The sequence below is a fragment of the Delphinapterus leucas genome, chromosome 18 (assembly GCF_059928025.1).
Source record: "Delphinapterus leucas isolate spDelLeu-1000000601 "Yukka" chromosome 18, BTC_Dleu_Yukka2, whole genome shotgun sequence".
NCBI classification, from domain to species: domain Eukaryota; kingdom Metazoa; phylum Chordata; class Mammalia; order Artiodactyla; family Monodontidae; genus Delphinapterus; species Delphinapterus leucas.
The window spans coordinates 11,010,267-11,034,353 of NC_143146.1; the positions used below are offsets into that span (position 1 = coordinate 11,010,267).

The window sequence follows — 24,087 nt, forward strand, 5'->3', positions numbered from 1 at the left end:
TTAATTTTTTTAAGCAATAAAAATATATTTCAAATTAGCTTGGTGTGAACAGCAAAGAGGTTAAGCCTATTTCTAAAAGTCTGTCTCATTTGTTTAGAAATGTATGTAAGCGATTCCATTAAAACTGAAGAATTGGGACTTCCCTGGTGGCACAGTGGTTAAGATTCCGCCTGCCCATTCAGGGGACATGGGTTCGATCCCTGGTCCGGGAAGATCCCACATACTGCACAGCAACTAAGCCCATGCGCCACAACTACTGAGCCTGTGCTCTAGAGCCCATGAGCTGCAACTACTGAGCCCGCACACACAACTACTGAAGACTGCGTACACTACAGCCCATGTGCCACAACTACTGCGCCCATGCACCGTAACTACTGAAGCCCGTGTGCTCTAGGGCCCACGTGCTGCAACTACTGAAGCCCGTGCGCCTAGAGCCCATGCTCCGCAACAAGAGAAGCCACCGCAATGAGAAGACCGTGCACCGCAACAAAGAGTAGCCCCCACTCACCGCAACTAGAGAAAGCCTGCATGCAGCAATGAAGACTCAATGCAGCCAAAAATAAAATAAAGTGGTTAATTGAAAAAACAAAACAACAAAAACTGAAGAATTATTAACGATTGGTAAAATGGTAAATAACAGGAATTCAGAAATGAGTTAAGTAAAGGTCCTTGACTGACATCTAACTAATTATAAAGCCAGAAAAGGATGGGGTAGTGGGTTGGGAAGGGCAGTCAGAGAAATCTTGCTCTTTCTTACTAGAATGCTCTTCTCCCATGAAGTCCCAGTTTACAGGTCACCTTCTCAGAGAGGTTTTTTTTGGTACCACTTTATCCAAAGAGGCCACCTGTTCACCTCTGGCACAGTGTTTCTCAAACTTTTTGGGACCAGAATCTCTTTACAGTTTTTAAAAAACTGATGATCTCAGAAAGCTTTTGCTTATGTGTGTTATATCTATCAATATTTACCATATTAAAATGAAGAAAATGTTTAAATATTTATTATTTTTAAAAGAATAAACCCATTTAAATTTAACAATTAGAATTAACAAATAAATGAGTAAGAGTGGAAATGTTTTATATTTTTTGCAAATCTCTACCATCCGGCTTAATAGAACACAGCTGGATTCTCCTATCTGGTTCTGCATTCAATCTGTTGTGATAACATACATCATGTAGCTGCTGAAAAACTCTACTGCACAATCGTGAGAGAATGAGGGGGAAACTATTTTGAAAACAGTTTTTACTTGGCACAGTCTGTGAAAGAGTCTCAGGGATCCCCACATGCCAATACTCTATTGCATCATCCACTTGTGTTTTCTTTATAGCACTCATCATGATCTGAGTCTGATTCATTTATTATATGCCTCCCTGTACTAGAAAATAACCCCATGAAAACTCAGATTTAAAAAAAAAAAAAACTCAGATTTTTGTCGTGTTCACCCTGAATATACGTAGTATCTAGAACAGTGATCAGTACCTTGGCACTCATGCCAGAAAGTATGAGGTAAACCTCCTATGTAAATGAAACAGTCTCTCTTCCATTTTTGTAATCCATCCAAAAATAATCCACATAGATTCTTAACCTTGCTAGGTAAACTCACTTGAGTTCACCTGTTTGGTTCCTTGCAATTAGAAATCATATATGCCATCAGTTGAAGTGGCTCATCCTACTGTACTACATCCTTTTTCCAAACTGTGCCAAGTGTTAACGGATATTCCGTGAGGGCAGGGAATTAACGGTCTAATGAAGTAAGATGACAAAGTAAGGACTTCTCAAATTTTTCTTCTATTGTAAACAAAACGCAATGAATCAAAATGTGATTATTTCTTTGGGCAGTTAATCTGTCTTGGAGATAATTTTCTTTGTCTTCTTTGCCTACTTTAATCCAAACAAACGTCGTAAGAATAGAGCATGGTAAGAGCTGTTTGAGAAATGCAGTTCTATGTAATAGTCTTCGCAGAAGTAGCCTATCATCATAAGACATAAAGCATAAATACTTTAATGTGATACCTAGAATAATAAAAGTTATGTGTTTTTTGTTTTTTTTGCAGTACGCGGGCCTCTCACTGTTGTGGCCTCTCCCGTTGCGGAGCACAGGCTCCGGACGTGCAGGCTCAGCAGCCATGGCTCACGGGCCCAGCCGCTCTGCGGCATGTGGGATCTTCCCGGACCGGGGCACGAACCCAAGTCCCCTGCATTGGCAGGCAGACTCTCAACCACTGCGCCACCAGGGAAGCCCCTAAAAGTTACTTTTTATTGCTCTAGATTAAGCCCTTTTAACAAGTGGATTTTTCTTTTTTGTATCCAGTATTACACAGGAGGGAGTTTCTTATGTATCTACCCTCTAGTCTAATAACCAGTTTATACACATGAGAAGGATACTTCTCATGACTCTTTGTGATGGCTATGCTTGCGCCAACATGAGATAAACCAAAACGAGCTGGAAAAACTTAATGTTTTTAGATACCATACTTTGACTTTAATTTGGTGTCTACTCTATTAATCTTAAAGGATAAAGACAAAACATTGTTCTATTTCTTCTGCTCATGAAAATATCAAGTATAATTAATGAAGAAGACTAAAAGCAGACATTTTGATAACAAAGGAACATTCCAAAGACAAAGGCTGAAATCCCCTCATACTGGATAGATGTGAAGAAGAGATTTAATGTCTCCCGCGTTTAATATGTTCTCCAAGACAATCAAGTTAACACTGAACCCATTATATACTGTATGATATTCCAGCCTCTCGGAACAATATAAGATTTAAAAAAAAACAAACAAAAACTATTTCTTCTGAGCTTAATGTATTTCCTTTCATGGATTTCTTTTCATGAAAAGCTTCAAACATAAGCAAAAGTAGACAAATGGTATAATAAATTCCCAGTTATTCATCACTCAGATTCAATTATTGTAAAACTGATATTAAATTTATATTTCAGCAATATTGTAACCAAGTTAGCCTTCTAAATATCATGCCATTGTACAATTAATAATATCAAACACTGAGCTAATATGTGATACCCTAGTGAAATATACTGACATTTTATATATAACATATAAATATATAACTCATTCTGTCTATACACTCAATATATTTTATATAAATTGTGGCGTTCTAATCAACAGCAGCATCTATCATTTATCATCAAAACATTTCCTTACAAATAAAGTATAACGGTTAAGAAATGTAACATAATTTCTATCTAATGATATGTTATTTCTCTTAACAACTGTATTCCACAACCAACTACTATGTGAAAGACTGAATAAAAAGCTAAGAAAATGCACACATCAGCAAATACGCCCTAAGTACGTTGGGAAGTACACACATACACAAGAAAGGAATACTCTCTGCTAATGCAAATTAGCATATCACACGTTGTATTCAATATGGTACCTCAGAATCTTTGTAGCAATATCTTTAAATAAGGTCCAGTCCAAAAACAAAGCCCCAGAAATGATCTCATTATTTCTGCCTCTTTGCCCATTTTAGATAGCGTGCATTTAAAAGCATAACTTTAGAATGTATCTGGGGCAGTAGGAATCATTAAATATATGTAAGCGTGATCATTAATATCACTTCATTTAATCCAACAAAATCCTCAATCTATTACCTTTATTAGAACAACAACAAAAATCTTTCCTACTAAATTCGAAGCATAAATGGATAAAAATAAATAAATGGGTAAAAATAAATTTTAAGAGATTACAAAGTTACTATAAGTTAAAAATAGCATTACAACATTAAAACACAGAGAGGCTACTCAAAGTGCCCCTCCTACATTTATTTCCAGAATTCCAAATTTTAATTCAGCAACTTCTCTCATCTAATGAAGAGTTAACTAGCATGTACTGAAAGGCTGCTGAGTGATACAGAAGAATTTCAAAGTATAATTTCCACCTTCTACTCGTGTACAAGTTGGGTGACAATCAACAGAGAAACAAGATGTTGTATATCCATACAGCAGACTATTATTCAGCCTTAAAAAGGAAGGAAATTCTGACACATGCTACAACATGGATGGAGTTTGAGGACATTATGCTAAGTGAAATAAGCCAGTCACAAAAGGACAAATATTGTATGATTCCACTTATGAGTTACCCAGAGTAGTTAAATTCAGAGACAAAGTATAACAGACATTACCAGGGGAAACAGAATGTTACTATTTAATGGGTACAGAGTTTCAGTTCTGGATGATGAAAGAATTCTGGAGATGAATACTAGTGACAGTTATACAATGCATCAATAAATGTACTTAATGCCACTAAACTGTACACTTAAAAATGGATAAAAGGGTAAATTTTATGTTATGTATGATTTACCACATTTAAACATAAAAATAAACTTAAAAAAATTCTTCTACATAACCGAAAAATGGACCAAAATAAAAATCAATATTAATTTCAACTGAATGATATTTGGGTCATTAATGAAGGAAATATCTTAACTCATTTCAAACATGGTTTAAAGGAAAATTTATGACTTTTTCCATGGAATTTATAATATACGCAGATGAAATACATATGACAACGCAACATAGAGGATGGAGATGGAGAGAGAGGGAAAGTGGGCTACATGACTGCAAAATTTCTACATTGCACATAAAATGGTAAAATACTAAGTTCAAGTAGACCATACAAAGTTAAGGATGTATATTGTAACCCCTAGGAAAACCACTAAAAAATATAAAAGATCCAATAGATAAATTTAAATGGAATTCCAACAATTAAAATAATCCAAAGAAGATAGGAAAGGAAAGCAGAAGGAAAAAAAGAGGAGACAACCTGAAAACAAATAAAAAAAGGGTAGACATAAGTCCAGTCACATCAGTAATTTATTTATTTATTTATTTTTTTGCAGTACGCGGGCCTCTCTCTGTTGTGGCCTCTCCTGTTGCGGAGCACAGGCTCCAGACGCGCAGGCTCAGCAGCCATGGCTCACAGGCCCAGCCGCTCCATGGCATGTGGGATCTTCCAGACCGGGGCACGAACCTGTGTCCCCTGCATCGGCAGGTGGACTCTCAACCACTGCGCCACCAGGGAAGCCCACATCAGTAATTTATTAAATGGTAATAGATTCTACTGAAATTGCACAGTGGTGATAGTTACATAACTTGGTGGATAAACAAAAAAATCAGACTTTTACATTATAAAAGGGTGAGTGTTATGATGTAAATTGTATCTCAGAAAAAGCTGTTATTAAAGAAAATAAATTAAGGCAACCCAAAAGCTTAAAAGACCAAACACCACAATTAAACAATACAGATTATCAGAATGATTAAAAAAGCATGGCCCTCCAAAAATGGGCTGAAGACCTAAATAGACATTTCTCCAAAGAAGATATACAGATTGCCAACAAACACATGAAAGGATGCTCAACATAACTAACCATTAGAGAAATGCAAATCAAAACTACAATGAGGTATCACCTCACACCAGTCAGAATGGCCATCACCAAAAAATCTACTAACAGTAAATGCTGGAGAGGGCGTGGAGAAAAGGGAACCCCCTTGCACTGTGGGTGGGAATGTAAATTCATACAGCCACTATGGAGAACAGTATGGAGGTTCCTTAAAAAACTACAATCTCACTACTGGGCATATATCCTGAGTAAACCATAATTCAAAAAGAGTCATGTACCACAATGTTCACTGCAGCTCTATTTACAATAACCAGGACATGGAAGCAACTTAAGTGTCCATCAACAGATGAATGGATAAAGAAGATGTGGCACGTATACACAATGGAATATTACTCAGCCATAAAAAGAAACTAAATTGAGTTATTTGTAGTGAGGTGGATGGACCTAGAGTCTGTCATACAGAGTGAAGTCAGAAAGAGAAAAACAAGTACCATATGCTAATACATATGTATGGAATCTAGAAAAACAAAAAAAAAGGTTCTGAAGAACACAGGGGCAGGACAGGAATAAAGACACAGACATAGAGAACGGACTTGAGGACAACGGGGAGGGGGAAGGGTAAGCTGGGACGAAGTGAGTGGCATGGACATATATACACTACCAAATGTAATATCGATAGCTAGTGGGAAGCAGTGGCATAGCACAGGGAGATCAGCTTGGTGCTTTATGCCACCTAGAGGGGTAGGATAGGGAGGGTGGGAGGGAGACGCAAGAGGGAGGAGATATGGGGATATATGTATAGCTGATTCACTTTGATATAAAGCAGAAACTAACACACCACTGTAAAGCAATTATACTCCAAGATATATTAAAAAAAAAAAAAAAGCATGACCCAACAACATGCTGGCTACAGGAGACATGTTTTCAATATAAAGAGTCAGATGGAGAAAAACAAATCCTGCCAACAGTAAGCATAAGACACTTGAGAGTCTTCAGAGTCAAACATTAAGCAACTTGTCCAAGATCACAGGGATATGAAATGGCGGAGCAAGAATTTTAACTCTGACTCCAGACTGTGCTAATACTGCAGGGGAGGGAAAGGAGAGGGAGAAGGAAAGCTCAAGTATAAAATTCAAACTATTTTAACCTCAAGCAAAGGGCAGAAAATTCCAGCCTCATCAAATCCCAGATTCTTAACCTTCCTATTGAAATCACCCGCCAAACCCCACAACTCTAAATGTATCTGCCTTATCTACATCCTTAAAGACTCCCTAAAAATAGAAGATTTTTCTTTTTCAGGTATCCACTTTAGAGCATTTCTACTCAGCATCATCTTCAAATTCTTCAACAGTCTAGAAGCTGAACTCTAATTCAACATGTTCTCAAACATCTCAAAGGACATTCTGTTATAAGGGTTTTATGAAGCTTGTTTCATAGGTATTCATTAAGCCTTTTGAACATGACATATTTAAAGTCACAATTTAAAACATATTACAAAATTGCTGTCAAAAGGACAGAGTCACCAAATTTCTCCTCTAAATTCAGGGAGACATTATTAATTCAACATAAGAATATCCCAGAGAGGAAAAAGGCATCAGTGACTCTTTTGTAGCTCTACAAGCTCACTCAAGTATTGTACTTTACCTATAAAGTCAGCAAAACCAAGTGAAGACAGTTACTTTCACTGGCATCCAAGATCACAAGACCAAAAAAAAACAAAAGAAATACTCTGTTTTTAGACCTTAACAATGGTACACCAATGAGGGGGAAAAAGGGAGCAGAAAGAGAACAACTTCCACCAACAGTTAAAAAAAAAAAAGGTGCCAGCGAAAGCTATCAATTAAAAACAAAACACTAACAATCCAGTCTAGTTCCAATTCATCTTAGAAGTAGTTTGGAACATTTACTGAGCATGGGATTTATAGTCAAAGACTTTTGTAAGAAACTATACTCTCATTTTCTAGCTATGTGACATTGGGCAAGTCATTTATTCTGAGATTGTTCTCTCTTCTATAAATCATAATACACCACAGATTGTCATAAAGATTAAATAAGAATGTTGCAAGTATATCTGCAGGTAGGTGTTCCACACCTATTTTTAAGAGCCTGGGGGAGGGAAGAAAAGTTCTGTGTCACTTCTTTTCTTATGAACAAACAAAATCCTACTTCAGCAAATAAGAGTACCCTGTATAACAAATCTACAGCAAATTCTAGCAGGCAAACACACACGCATGCGTGTGCTCCAGACTCCAGTGGCAGTCTCTAGGAATTTAAACTGGGAGCTGGGGTCAGAGGTTCACAGATGGAAGAAACCTTATTTTTCAATGTATACATGTGACTTAAGCTTCTGAAGATTTTACATTCTCAAATTTTTTTCACTTTAACGTAATAAAATCAAAGACCTGTGTCCAAAATGGAAATTCTAATAATGTTAATGGTAAGAATATCTATGTAGTTAAAACTAGATGTCTACAAAATACAGTGTAGTATTAACCTTTCTTAAGCCACGCCATATGTCACACACAAAACGTACTTCCAGTAGCTACCCAGATCACAGCCTATGTAGATAAAATAGGAGTTATAAACAAATTTGGGCTTGCAAGGTCTACGGCTCTTTTTTTTCCTACTCAAGAAAAAGTTTTTTTCAAATATGAGTGAATAGGGTATCATATTGATCGTTTTAAATTCACTCTAAACTATTTTAAGAACAAAAATATTGTTAAATAACATCATTAGAAAACTTGATAACTTCATAATTTTAGTATCAGCTGCCAAGTACTTAAAGCACATTTCACAACTCTAACACACCATGGATTACAACCTCACGACAGAATACCGATGACCTAGCAAAAGGCTTTCTTCAAATTTCTATCTACACAAACTGATCATGTGCTGCCTCTGTTATTATAAAGTGCGGGAACAGATCTCTATGGGCTTTGGCTAAGTTCCCTACAGTTATTTGGTTTTCACTGTTTGGTTTCTCACTCTTTCCAACTAAGCAAACCAGGGTACAGTATTTTTTTTAAGTGCTCTGTACTTATGGTCAGCCAACCTAGGTCAAGTCCTGATTCTATTACTTACCAATATAGTGTGACTGTTGGCAAGTCACTGCACCTGAGTCTCAGTTTTCTTTTTGTTAAATGGTTGCATGAATTAAATGAAATCATATATGTCAAAGTATTTTGTAAACTACATTATCATGCATGTGTGTATAGGAATATAATATTATCAGATTATTAATCTCAACAAGAAAAAAAATCGAAACTCACAAAATACACATTAAAACTATCAGATTAATTTCCCCAAAATGCTAATTTTAACTATCTCATTCTCAAAATAAGAAAAAAAAAAAGTATTCAGTAGCTCTCCCCATCTACTGAAGTAATAATTATTAACTAACACCTGTAATGATAAGGTGATTTGCCTTATCTTATCAATGCCAGATTCTGTGCTAAGTTCTTTATACATGTTGTTTCTAACTTTCACAACAACCCTACAGGGTAGGTGTCATTCTCTTCATTTTAAAGATGAAAAAACTTGAGCTATTTCCCAATTTCGCTATTATGAACCTTACAATGAACATTTTTAAAGTACATCTTTGTAGGTGAAATTCTTAAGAGTGGAAATGTTGAGTCAAAGAATATATACGTTTTAAATTTTGGTAATACCAGCAAATTTCTGGAACAAAAAAAAAGATAGAAGGCGGCTGAAATAATTTATACTCCCAAGAACAAGACACTTCCTGTACACTTGTCTACACTGGATGTTACAGCTATTTTTTAAAAGTTTGGTTAATCCAATGGATAAAAAAAATCTCATTATTGTTTTTGAAGTAGTTACATTCCTTACCTTGCTAAAAAGTCTCCAACAAAAGGTGATAAAAAAATACAATCATCAAACCTCAACTGCTTCCCACAGTTCCCTTCTCCACCCTCAATGCTGAGCATTCTGGATAGAAAACACTATCTGTATGCATATATACACATATCTTCTAAATAAATGGATAAGACCCATACATGAAACACAAATTATTAAATCTAACATAAATTTCTCATAAAGGTAACTACTGTAACTTATAATGCTGTGCTGCATTAAAATATGATATGATAACATGAAAAAACATACACATAAAAACCAGAAAGAAAACTAGAAACACTATGAAATCTCTTTAAATCTCATCTAATCTTTAAACCACTTTTTCCAGGGGCAGATAGTTTAACTTTTCAACCCCCTTTTGTAAACTCCAAAAGAATTTCTTAACTCTAACAGTCCTCACAGCCTTCCACCACTGTTCCTTTACTGCTCAGAATACAAGGAGCCCAGAGGGGAAATACAGAATGAAAAACATTTTGGAAATAAAATGTGTGCTCAGCATATTAAAATTACTGAAAATTACTAATCTTTATAAGGATTATTTGTAGCTTTGAACTTTCCATTAATTGTTTAAGCAAAGACATGATTTTGTTTAAATCATGTACAGTAGGGATTCTATATAATCTGATCCCATTTCGTGTAAATTAAGCGTAAAGAATAATTCGTCTTGGGCTTCCCTGGTGGTGCAGTGGTTGAGAGTCCGCCTGCCAATTCAGGGGACACGGGTTCGTGCCCTGGTCGGGGAATATCCCACATGCCGCGGAGCGGCTGGGCCTGTGGGCCATGGCCGCTGAGCCTGCGCGTCCGGAGCCTGTGCTCCACAGCAGGAGAGGCCCATGTACCACAAAAAAAAAAAAGAATAATTAGTCTTGTAAAGAAAGCATACAAAGTTTAGAATGCTTTTAACAATTGGCTTATGGTACTTTCTAAAGCAAATAAATAGCACAAACTCAGAAAAAAAATTCAAAAAATCATCTTATTCAAAGCTGTTAATTAAAAACAATATACCAGATGATAAGGCACAAATAGTTTTTCTATAAAGATAAATATTATGCTGATCTTTGAACAGCAATTTAAAGAAAAAGAAACAAAAAACAGAACCAGAAATTAATGGGGGGGGGAACCTCCACATTTGATTACATTTCAAACATAAGTTACAGCATACATAAGTTATAGTAAAAGGAACTCGACAGTATTAAACTTTAAAAATTTCTTTTCCAGATTTCCCTGGTGGCACAGTGGTTAAGAACCCGCCTGCCAATGCAGGGGACATGAGTTGGAACCCTGGTCCGGGAAGATCCCACAAGCCGCGGAGTAACTAAGCCCGTGCGCCACAACTACAGAGGCTGCGCTCTAGAGCCCGCGAGCCACAACTATTGAAGCCCGCACGCCTAGAGGCCATGCACCGCAAGGAAGAGTAGACCCCACTCACCGCAACTAGAGAAAGACCGAGCGCAGCAACGAAGACCCAATGACAGCCAAAAATAAACTTTAAAAAAGATTTCTTTTCCATATTCTGCTCATCTTTCTTGCCAAAAGTTGCTGCCTACATAGTAATCTATTACCACTATCTTAGAAATCAGATTCTAAGAATATTCCCAGTTTGAGACAATAACTATCAATTTTCAATGGTTCGTCACCAACCACACAAACAATGTTGATATGCATAACAAAATCTGTATGCAATTTTATTTCACTGTTATTTTTATGGAATTCACCAGCTATAGCCAGATATTTCAAAAGGTCCATTTTAAATGGCATACTCCAATGGGAAAAGTTTTTAAGCTAGGAAAATTATATCCCAAATAAGAATGTTGCCATGATGCACAAAAAGAGAGGTTAGTTATCACCAGCTACATATTTTCATGGTGAATAAAAACACATGGCAATACCGCTTTCTAGTTACAAAACAGTCCCTTCTGTGACAGGAGGAAAGTTTTCTTGCAGGTTATTGTTCCATAATTCTTAATCTAATAATATTTACTTAATCTTCCCATAACATTCATTGAACTCACTACGTAGAAATCATTAGAATATAAAACAAAAGGGAAACAAAGAATGAGAAGACCAAGTCTCTTACCTTAAGAGGACATTAAAATACAGAAACAATTTTTACATAATATGGAAGGTGGTATGCCAGATAAGGAAAAAAAAAAAATTAAATGCTCTAGAAGACAGAGGAAAGAGATTACTTCTCACCAGAAGAACACGGAAAACTAGCCTGGTAGGGGTAACATGAACTGTGCTTTTAAGAATAGACAGTAGTAAGAAATGTGGGACCAGGGGACTGAGGAGAGTGATGGAAAAGACAGAGCAGGAGAGAACCAGCCACATTTGGGAATAGCATGCTGTCTGGTTTGCCTAAGGCATAGCATTGATAAAGGGAAATGGAGGAGATAAAATTAGAAAAGCAAATAAGAAAAGAAGGTAGTCATACATTTTATACCCTTTTCTCTAACATGAAACCCCTGACGGCATAATCTTATCTTCATTTACGGAGAATTTGAACTTCTTCATAATATTTTTTTCCCTGAAGTCATTTGTGCAGCTGACTTATTTTCCACAACATGACTGTGAGCTCCTCATGAGCAGGCGGCACATCCAATTCATTTTTATATCCTTCTCAAATGCCTTGAACATAGCTATCAAATAAGCCCTTTTTAATGACTGAATAAATGCATGAATAAATATACTTGCCATATAATTTCACTTCTCCGGGACTCAGATATTCATCTATACCAGGAGCCGGCAAACTTTTTCTATAAGGGGCCATACAGTGAATATTTATTTACAGGCCATTCGGTCTCTGCTATAGCTATGCAACTCTGCTGTTCTAGAGCAAAAGCAGCCACAGACAAGAGGTAAGTGAACAAGCAGGGCTGTGTGCCAATAAAACTTAATTTACAAAAACAGGCAGCAGCTGCATTTGGCCCGTGGACCACAGTTTACAGACTCCTCACCTATACAAACTTAAATATATTATATTGTACAAATACATTTAAAATGTATTATATTCAAATCATTTTCTTACATAATGACAGAACCTCAGCCAAAATTTCAAACTAGAAGATAATAAAAAGGGGTATAAACAGGAAAATGTGGATATACTGCACAAAACCTGGTAAACCTGGACCTTTGGATACTTACACCTAATACACCTCTCCAGACATGTGTTACTATCATCCACCTGCGTGACTTTACGTCACAACTTCTTTAGGCCTTAGTTTAATCTATAGGCCTTAGTTTTTAATCTATAAAGTAAATTTGTTAAAACAGATCATTCTGGGCTAGAATTCTATGATCTTAAGAATTGTCCAAATTAAATTTATGAATTTTAAGTGAAAATTTCATCTTGAAAATGGTAATTGCATTCATAAATAATTCTGAATACATGGAAGAACAAAATATAAGCATATCACAGAAACAAAGTATAATATATTAAAATATTAAGTTAACTTAATACCTGAGATAATTGATCTAATGAGCTTTTCAAAACATTATCAATATCATATTTTAGTACCTGAAAACTAAGGTTTCAGTACCATCTTGAATGTAGTTATAAATACACCTGGAAAATCAGTTTAATAGCAAATATAGGGTCATGCACCTAGTCAGGATGGTGATATCAGGAGGATACTCCTGTCATAAAAAAAAGAAAAAAATTTCCCAAAATAAAGGCAGTAGTAAGATTTGATATTAAATGCCATAATATGCAATAAAAGGGAAAAAACAGAATCTTACTTCTGGCTTCACATTCTATGCTCATGGTAAATAATTAATGAATCACTGGACTCCCTGATGTATTTGGCTAAAAGTCTGAAATGTTTAATTTTAAAAGTCAAAGTCCACCCATGTTATAAACTAGGTATCATTCATTAGGTGTAATGGTGATTTTACAACTTTTCCATTTTCACACTTCAAATCAAGACTTAGGTTACAGAATAAAAGTCTTCACTTTTCCCAAACTATTTTCAAAGAATCGTTGGGTCAATGAAAGGTCTATAACTCATCACTACCCATATTTACAAAAGCAACACCGTTACGCTGCTTTCTGAAATATAAGTTAACAGTTTCTGGTTCCTTACAAACTTACCAAACATTTGGCAAATTCTTTATTTTCTGAAAGAAATCCATAACCTGGATGTACCTTAGAAATGAAAACAAAAAGCACTTTCAGTTTTACCAATTTGCAAAACCCTTACAGTAAGCACAACAGAAAGAGCATTAACATGTTTATTGTTCAAGGGCCCTGGAGTAAGGTTACTGACTCTAACATACTGATCAGCTCTAACTCAGTTCTCCTGAGTTCGGACCCAAACGCCAAGAAATCGCCTACTTTATACTCACTTGTAGCACGCTACCTGTCTTAACCACAGTCGGGGCCGTCTCCCATCACACCTGCACTTGGCTATGCAATTCAACCCAACCCAAACTCTCCCCACTTTTTCTGAGACTAACTTTGGCCACAAGTCTGGAGAATTTTCTAACAGCTAGTGGGTCAAAGAATTATGTTAAAGGAAACCTTTCACAAGATGGATGAAAAACTCTTATTTCCCCTTTCTTTACAGAACGAGGAACTGCTACTTTCCCAAACCCTGGCTACTAAGCCAATGAACATATTTTATTCCTGACAATATTAATATATTCAGCCACTACCCAATGAACAGTTTTTGTCAAACCTAACTAAAATCGAAGTTTGGTTTTACCTTTTCATCATTCTCTGAATTTATTTTTCTTCTAATATCTACTCTTCTTTCCCTCCTCATCCCACTCAGCCAGTCACAACCACTTCACCCTCTCCTCTCTCACAAGCCACGTTGCAACAATTTAAATCCTACCATCCTGTTCTAACCAAGTAACTTTTGACCAAACATAAATTTAGCCACCCTATTATCAGTCAGTATTGAATATATTTCTAGGAAAATAATTCTGCTATAAGTCAAATTTCTAAATGAGTCAGTATCATAATCTAATCTAGAAGTATCTACACATTTAAGATTTTTTTAAATGCTAGACTAAGCTTTATGAACATGGTACAGAATAATTTACACTACTACATCACAGGAAAAGAGTTTCACTCCAACAGTTTCATTTCATATAAACATTCAACTAAAGATTGTATTCTGATAATCTATAGTTAAAAGAGTTTTACCTGCATTAACTCTGCTAGTAAACTGTAACATAATATGGGTTCATGAATTCAGTTTTTTATTTAAACATGCATCTTACTATAACATTTCTTTCAAAAGAAATGTGAACACTAACTGAAGCACTCCAGGCTAACTGCTGGTGTTGGCTGCTTCCATCCAATTTTAGAGATAACTCTACGTAGTTTTTTTTAATATTACATGTAATTAGTTCTCTGATAAAAACATACACATACACACACACACACACAACAACAACAACAACAACTATAACAAAACACTATTCCTGATGTCAGAACCCAGTTTTTTCATTGGATTCCACTCCAAACAGAATTGGGGGTGGGGAGAATTACTGATTTCTCCATGTAAATTATGTATATTCCATTGACACTATCAAACTAAAATAATTACCAATTGCATCATTTTTATTTCTGGAAGTATAACATGGCATACATAATTTTTAAATGATTAAAACAGGGTCTTTTGGATCCTGTTTGTAATACATATTTTTTTAATACTCTTATAACACTAAAAGGGTTAATTCTCAAAATTAATTGGGATTTCTTTTTTTTTTTTTCCCCCTAGCAAATCTGGAAATGAACTGAAACTGCTCCCTGGTGTGAAAGCTGAATCCAGCAGCCACCTGCAGGATCAGTAACCAACACTGTCAGATGCTACAAAGCCTCTGATTTCCAGTAGCGAATTCGGCCACATTTAACTCATGTGACATGAACTGCAACAGCATTTTCAATCATTCTTTCTTATTTTTTTTAAAATACAAACTCTAGTGTTCTGCTCACTACATATGAAACAGCTGCAGCAGACAGATTCATTCAGACTCACAGCTTGGGCCCCGGTTTTCTTAATGGCTTCCATGATGGCATCCATGTTGAGGTAGCTTTTACTGGTGGGAGCTGGGCCAACACAGACCGCCTCATCCGCCATTTTCACGTGAACCTGAAGAGACAAATCTCTGCATTAACAGATCCTCCCAGCAAAAAGAACTATCTTCATCTGCAAGTATACACAAATTGCAAATCTGAGTGTTTCCCATATCATTTATGTAGTCAGATCTCTCTCTGAATATGCACTAAGAAATTACAATGTAACAAATAAGCTCAGGAGCTATATTAACCATGATTTCATTAATTACAAGCCTAATCCACTAACCAGATAATTTCCATAATATTCATACAAATTTGATTAAGTAAAATCACAGCAAACAACTTTAGCCTCCTATTCAGTTCATCTATACGTAAACCTTATATCAAAAACTACTCTGTTACATGTAGCCAGGGTAGCCCAATATTTTCATAACAAGCACTCATGCCCAGTTCTAAGCAAGCTCCCCAGGAAGTGGGGATAATTAGAGAAACTGAATGAAGGGATGCAGTGAGTGTCCCTGCACAGCATCAGGTCAGCACCAGGCACAAATTAAAGCCCAGGACTAAAGAGTTCAGTATCACTACACATGAGCCAGAAAATCTTGGGAATCGTTTAAATACTCTCACATTTGATCCTCACCCATTTTAACCTTTATTCGTAAAAGAACTGATATGTGCATTCAGTTCTAAACCTACTCCAAATTCAGGAATATATGCTCCATTTTTAAGACTACTTACTACACACTGTTTCAAATCTATTTTTGCTTAAGAAAGGCTAGGCATTCAATACAAAATAAATTGCTTACTTCTAAAAGAAATCTATTCTTTTAAAATGATGAAAGGGATTCATGTATTTTTGAAACGGCTTTTCCTAAGTTTTCCAGTGTAAGTTTAAATAAATTTAAACTCCATTTAAATTTATTTTACAAGGCAGACATTAAAAACTGGAGCACATTCATATACCTGGACATGTATGACCCTCCTCCAAAAAGTCTAAGGTGGAAAATATTCTTGAGTATTGCTAAGTTATATTCTTCGGATGTAAAGTAGTTTTTAAAGAAGCATTGTTTTAAATGAGGTCTATCAAAAAAAAAAAATCAAGTCATCTTTTAGAAAGCTCAGAGTTCTCTATTCAATAAATATTTTCAAACTAAGTAAAAAATTATATTGTGTATTGAAAGGTTAAAGATACCTGCTACCCAAGGGATTAATAGATCAATATCTTAATATAAAAGACTCAAATCTATGCAGTTTAATTTCTTTAATAACACCCAAGGAAAGGCAGCCAAGCTCGCAAAAGGATCCTAAATATTCCCATGTTCAAAGCAAGGCTCTCCTTTATATCTTGCTTATTCCCAACTTCAAGTTGCTCTTCTCCCCTCAGACCAGAATGCCCCCTCTTCTACTGCCCTCTGCCCAGTTCAGCAATTTTTTACAACAGCAATTTTGTTTTTTGTAATTGTGGTTGTGGGTTTTTTCTATAAGAAAGAAATTGAATACTGAACAATCCTTTGAAAAAAATGCATTAGTCAGGGGCTTCCCTGGTGGCACAGGGGACACGGGTTCGTGCCCCGGTCTGGGAAGATCCCACATGCCGCGGAGCGGCTGGGCCCATGAGCCATGGCCGCTGAGCCTGCGCGTCCGGAGCCTGAGCTCCGCAACGGGAGAGGCCACAGCAGTGAGAGGCACATGTACTGCAAAAAAAAAAAAAAAAAAAAGTGCATTAGTCAGGTGGGGATAAAGTATTTAAAGTTAAATCTACACTTACTCTGTATATTTTATTCCCCGCCAGGTACTACCTATTATTAAAGATGCATTTAAAGTTCCACTTCTACCACTGGGTCTTCAGATGAATCTCCTTTAATCTGAACTCCAGTAGTACAAGGTGCAAATTTTGGCATTTAATCGCATCCTGCCCAGTAATGTCATTTTGACTCCTTTACAGATTATGTCTGTTACAATTTATACACTCTCCTTTTCCAGATCATAAGGTCCTGCAAGGCAGAAGTTGTGTCTTAAATTCCTTTTCTTAAAAAATCTCTCCCAGCACAGTTTTATTGCTACAAGCTTTTAAATTCATAGATACACTTGGATGACAGTTTATTTAATAATTTTCATTGTTAAGCCACTGTCTTTGAGGTAAAAAGCTACACTCAATTAAATCTCCAATCTTAGCAATACATATGGCAACTGAGAGTTGTACATGGTGGGGAGGGGGATTAAAATATATACACATGCATCCCTGTGTCCAAATTTTCTATAATAAATAGGCATCAAAAAGTTTAGGGCTTCCCTGGTGGCGCAGTGGTTGAGAGTCCGCCTAACGATGCAGGGGACGTGGGTTCGTGCCCCGGTCTGGGAGGATCCCACATGCCGCGGAGCGGCTGGGCCCGTGCGCCATGGCCGCTGGGCCTACGCGTCCGGAGCCTGTGCTCCGCGACGGGAGAGGCCACGCCGGTGAGAGGCCTGCGTACCGCAAAAAAAAAAAAAAAAAAAAAAGTTTAAAAAGGGGCTTCCCTGGTGGCTCAGTGGTTGAGAGTCCGCCTGCCGATGCAGGGGACACGGGTTCATGCCCCGGTCCAGGAAGATCCCACATGCCGCGGAGCGTCTGGGCCCATGAGCCATGGCCGCTGGGCCTGCGCATCCGGAGCCTGTGCTCCGCAACGGGAGAGGCCGCAGCAGTGAGAGGCCCGCGTACCACCAAAAAAAAAAAAAAGTTAAAAAGGAGGGGAATCCTAATAATATTTTGACTTATTTACTTCCAGTCTTTTCTCTAAATATACTTTTGTAACCAAACTGCATATATAATTTTGCATCCTTTTGTTTTTTAACTATCATCATAATGGGCATTTTTCCTATGTTATCACAAACTCTTTGTAAACATACTGAGAATCTAGCTCAGAGCCTAACATTTTAGCAGATCATTAATACTGTTTGAATAACCATTCAAATAAATACATCAAAAGCAGGTCAAAACTGCTTAGGGGGGCTTCCCTGGTGGCGCAGTGGTTGAGAGTCCGCCTGCCGATGCAGGGGACACGGGTTCGTGCCCCGGTCCGGGAAGATCCCATATGCCGCGGAGCGGCTAGACCCGTGAGCCATGGCCGCTGAGCCTGCGCGTCCGGAGCCTGTGCTCCACAACGGGAGAGGCCACAGCAGTAAGAGGCCCACGTACCGCAAAAAAAAAAAAAAAACTGCTTAGGGACTTTACAAAGAAAGGCAAAACATGCTGTTTCTAAAGGGGTTGGTTGGTTTCTTTTCTTCTATTTCTCAGAAACAAACCTTACTTTAGGGTAAAGGCCTATATTAACATCTCAAGCCCACAGTCTAGCACAGGGTGAGTACTAGCAAAAATGCTTGGCAAAGCCATTTGAAAGAAAAAAACTAGAACCCTCTGCTGCCTTAGTTCCCAAGGAGATACTTCTGAGTCAACCACGAAAGGATAGTTTAAAACAACTTTTGAAACTCAATTTCAATTTTGTTGTTACTGTTGTTCTAAATGACTAAGGTGATTATTATTTCTTTAATAATACAAAACAAACTGCATTCAAGCAGTGCAAAGGCTCTTCTGAAGAATGACTTATCTTTTTTAAAATATTTATTTATTTATTTTTGGCTGTGTTGGGTCTTCGTTTCTGTGCGAGGGCCTTCTCTAGTTGCGGCAAGCGGGGACCACTCTTCATCGCGGTGCGCAGGCCTCTCACTGTCGCGGCCTCTCTTGTTGCGGAGCACAAGCTCCAGACGCGCAGGCTCAGTAGTTGTGGCTCACGGGGCTAGTTGCTCCGCGACATGTGGGATCTTCCCAGACCAGGGCTCGAACCCGTGTCCCCTGCATTGGCAGGCAGATTCTCAACCACTGCGCCACCAGGGAAGCCCCAAGAATGACTTATCTTCACCTACACTGACTAGATGTATCTGTCTCAAAAATTTCAGTATCTTGAAAAATATTGATTCCTTTTCTATATATTTCAATAGTAAAAGGAAAATATAACAATCATGGAAAGCTTAACCTGAATTAATCAATTAACCACAATATTGCTGACTACAAGTTTCAAACAGAAAAACGAAAGATTTTAAGTAGCAATACTAAGTAAAGGAGTTAGTCTTCACAAACTTTTCCAATAGAAAAGTTTCCAATAGGGGTTTTAAAGATTATTAGTTTCCTCCTCAAGCATTTTATATTTGGAAAATTTTTTATTCTTTAAATAGAGAAAGATTACTTGTATCAGCCTTTTATTTTCCAAATAATGATCTAGCAGAACAAAGGATGTGCTTTTCAATTTACAGGACTGAAAAAAAAATCACCTTCCTTATTGACTTTCTGTTTAATTAATTTAAATGCTTAGACATAAATAGGTTAAAAATTGTGCCTCAATTTTAAAACTTTGAGTTAATGGAAAATTTCATATTAGTCCATTAGATGCCTAAGATATGATAAAAAGATAACTCTGCTTGGTCCCTAACCTTATCAAATAGGTTGCACCTTAGTTTAAAAAGTACACTAGGCCAGATCTGAGAGGGAAAGTTTTTAAATACCTTCTAAACAAATAGAAACTGAGAAAAATAGGGAAGACAAGCAGCTTTAAAGATGTTTTTTCATGCTAGGAGATTTTTTTTTTTGAAACCTATCAGTCAATAAGATCTGCAGTCACATGGGCACTATTTACCATGTCCATGAATACTTGAGCTTTCCTTGTGACATCCTTCAATGCAAACAAAACAGTGGGTTGACTACCTATAGGACATAATACATACTAGACGCCCTCCTTGCCTGAGAATAGCAATACCTCACACAATCTGGTCAGACTTTAGCATCTACCAAATCTAACCAAAATCCCGAACATCACCAACAAACAAAAAGTACCGTTAAAGACTGAAAAGTGAAAGAAAGGAATGCCAACTGCATCAATCTTAATTTGAAGAACTGGGAAAAAAATCTTTTTCAAACAAGACAAAACCCTATTTCTAAAGAAAAAAGAATTCTTCTATTTAATGCAAAGTGTCTGAGGTCTAAAGAGACTTATACAAATGCCAACAGACTAGTATTCTGGCACATCCTTTCTAGAAAGGCATTTTGATCCTTAGAAAATAAAGAATTTTTTTTAAGTCAGTAAATATTACATTTGCTTTGATTCCATTTTGTGTAACTACATGTGTAGCATCATGACAAATTTATTCACGATTATTTTTAGATGGAGGGATTAGTAACTTTACTATTTTTTCTGCTGTTATAATTTATATAATTTTTGAAGTGGTAAAACCAAAAATTAAAAATTACAGGGAAAAAGAGAGAAGGTTTTTGCCGGATGTAAAACTCCCAACCCATTTTCTACAATCTTGTTTTCACATCACAAAAGGGATTGACCCTGAATCAATCCTGTAACCAAAACCAAGTTTTTTTAGTCTTTGTTTGGCAGGAATGAGCTTCTGAGGATATGGCAAGTAACAAAAGAAGGCAGAGCAGCATGACTAGAACCATATTCTCCTACCACTGACCCTGGTAGAATCATCCAGGGAGAGTCAGAGGGATGGAGGAGGGGGAATGAGATGCCAAGTATGAGAGGAAAACCTTAGCAAAAGCAATGTTGATGAGCTGAGACCCCAGTGAAATGGATTGTGGGCTACAGCTGCGAAGAAACTGAGGTACGTTTGGAAGGTCAGGGGCAAGGGTGTTGGTACGATGGGTTGTAGAGTTTAGGAGAGGCAGAGTGATAGCTGAGAAAGGGTTTGGAGTGTGGTTTTAGCTTAAGAAAAACTTGAACAAATGCCTTTGGGAAGGAATCTACGGAAACTAAGGAGCTAAAAACACCCGAGAGATGAAATCATCTCCAGTATTTCTGACAAGCGAGCAGTGGCAGAGCTAAGAGGTACTGGGAGGCAACAGATGGGGGGAGGGATAGAGCCCATCTCTCCCCAACACACACACAATAAATACAAACTAGTATTTAAAAAGGGGGGGGGAAGAGAAAGAAAAGAAGGAAAGGGGAAGGGAGGGAGGGAGGCAAAGACAGGAAAGATAGACAGAAAAAAAGAGACGGAAGGAAAGCAAGCAAGCCTCTTATGTACTCCAAGACAAGCTCCCAAAGCCCCCACTCCCCATGTCCTGTGCTGCCTGAAGCTCTTCTCTACAGAAATTCTCGAGCCACAACTGCAGAGAAAGCAGCAGGGGTAGGATCAAATTTATCAGACACTCTTGTGTTATAAGTTCATGTCATTGGGATCAGAAGGTGAAATGTACAACTTCCAAATCATCTACAACTTAAACACAAGCATATTTCTCTAGATTCTGACCGTGTTCTTTCCCTTGACCTGGAACATAAATATTGCAGCAACCAAATTTAACTATGCAAACTAAGGTAATCCCTAGGGCAGGGGACAGCAAACTATAGTGAAGGCCAAATCCAGCCCAGTGTCTGTTTTTGTACGTGAAATTTTACTGGAACACAGCCATACTTATTCATTTACTTATCGCCCATGGCTTCTTTTGTGCTACAATGGTAGAGCTGAATAGTACAGTCCACAAAACTTAATTCACTATTGGGCCTTTAGAGGAAAAGTTGGACCACCCATGCCCTAGGGCGAGGGTCCCAACCCTCAGGCCACACAGCAGGAGGTGAGCTAGCAAAGCTTCATCTGTATTTACAGCCACTCTCCATCACTTGCATTACCACCTGAGCTCCGCTTCCGGTCAGCATTCTGGTGAGTTGTATAATTATTTCATTATATAGTACAATGTAATAATAATAAAGTGCACAATAAATGTAATGCGCTTGAATCATCCCAAAACCACCCCCCCACACACCCCAGTCCATGGAAAAACTATCTTCCATGAAACCGGTCCCTGGTGCCAAAAAGGTTAGGGATCGCTACCCTAGGCGATGGCAGAGCAACAAACATCCAGAGTCCCTGAATGTCCTTTGAAATAGACTGGCCTCCCTAACCTAAAATGGCTAGATGTTATGTAAGAGAACATTTGAAAGTCACCCTATTTGAACCACGGTATTGCGTAACATCAATATCTATTACTTGTAATAACATGCTAATATAATCACTACCACAAAAACTGACTCAATTCTTATTAATGAGACGAAGCAGATTAGTGAAATGCAAGTAGTAACTGCACTAGAACACGGCATGTCAATCTGAGAGTTTATGAGAATCAGAGAGGGAAATAATTGGTAGTTTTACACTTTGGGCAGGGACAGTTCACCACAGGGCCGGAGCACCCCGAACATCCTTGCTGAGTGCTCCAAACAGCAAAGTCTAAACCATCCCTTGATCCTGAGCTGTTTCTGTAACTAGTCACATTGGCAACTAAGACAGAAAAGCAACCATAGTGTGACTATTATATACTTGCTTCCCAAAGGAGGGGCACTAGTTTGTTTGCTACTTTGCTAAAAAAGGTGCTGAATCCTTGGCCCTAGCTAGCAAAAATTTTGTGCTCACATCATGTGAGCAAGGCACGAACTGCCTTTTTTTCAAACTCTATTTGCAAAAGTGTCCATATAGCCAACAGCCCTAGAAGAACAGGGTAGTGTCTCACTCTGGAGCAAGAGGCAGGGGTGCTAAGAGCCGTTAGAAAAGATTCATTATGTAAGAAGAACCCTAAAGCTCAGGGTTCTTGTCCCATGATGCAAACCACTGCATGTGCAGGTATCACCTGACCCTCTTCACATCACCTATGGGAACTGGGACTTGGGAAATCAAGGTAAAATTACTGATACTCTGGGGGGATAGATAAATTGGAAGATTGGGATTGACATATACACACTACTATATATAAAATAGATAACTAATAAGAACCTACTGTATATCACAGGGAACTCTACTCAATACTCTGTAATGGCCTATATGGGAAAAGAATCTAAAAAAAGAATGGATATATGTATACATATAACTGATTCACTTTGCTGTACACCTGAACCTAACACAACACTGTAAATCAACTATGTTCCAATAAAATTTTTTTTAAATGCTGATACTCTGATCTTGCTACGGCTGTGAGTAATAAACTGTCCTTCATCGCTGACCCAGCAGTCTTGTATCTTCTACCAGCACCCATGAAACAGTGAGAGGCTAACTTGTTAGCTTACAAGTTTCAGACCCTTCACAGTTCTTGACAGCCCTGTGTTCCTTAACTGTGACACACACACTGTATTTGTTGGGGCTAAATAGACCAATCACATCCCCCTTGTGGGACTCAAGATGCTACTGTGCTGATGCTCCTACTATTAGCTTTGTTGAGAGCAGTAAACTGTCTTCCTTCGATCAGTGAAGTCCTGCTGTCCTCTTTTGGCATCGATGGAGTTGTGACAGATTTAACCCTTGCCATCTTCTATGACATGGGGTACTTCCCTGACACATAACTCTTTTAAGGTTTTTTGTTGTTGTTTATTTTTTTGGTTTGTGGGCGGTAAGGAGAAGAAAATAAGAATAAATGTCATAATTTGGAAAGTTAAAAAGAAAAATAACTGATACTGGTTGGTATTTGTCATCGCAAATGCTGCAGGTGAGCTCACTAAATGATATTCCAACACTCCTTTCTATCTTGCTTCCCTCCACTATCAAGGGCAGAAAGCAAAAAAGAACATTTCCCAGACTTCTTGGCAGTCAGGGCACATATATGTGACCTCAGTTCCACCAGTCAGGCATACTCAAAGAAGTGAGAGCAATATGAGGCAGGGCAGGACCCCTGCAGGCAGATAACATCTCATTGACAAACATGGAACTAAAGGTGTCAGTTCTTCTAGGACAGCTCTAGAAGAACTTCTGGGCCGATCCCAGAACATCACAATTGCCAGCAATGGTCAGTAGTGGA

At 37.6% G+C, this 24,087-nt stretch overlaps 1 protein-coding gene across 3 annotated transcripts in view; it reads right to left on the reverse strand.

Annotated features, from left to right (window-relative positions):
- The window catches only part of PCCA (propionyl-CoA carboxylase subunit alpha), a 352,118-nt gene that overhangs the window by 281,535 nt on the left and 46,496 nt on the right, over positions 1-24,087 (reverse strand). For all 3 annotated transcript variants that reach the window (XM_022576840.3, XM_089899400.1, XM_089899401.1), the window contains exons 5-6: positions 15,229-15,342; positions 13,332-13,385 (exon numbers count right to left, since the gene is read on the reverse strand). In XM_022576840.3, coding sequence (XP_022432548.1) covers positions 13,332-13,385; positions 15,229-15,342 — 168 coding nt within the window. The remainder of the gene's footprint in view (positions 1-13,331; positions 13,386-15,228; positions 15,343-24,087) is intronic.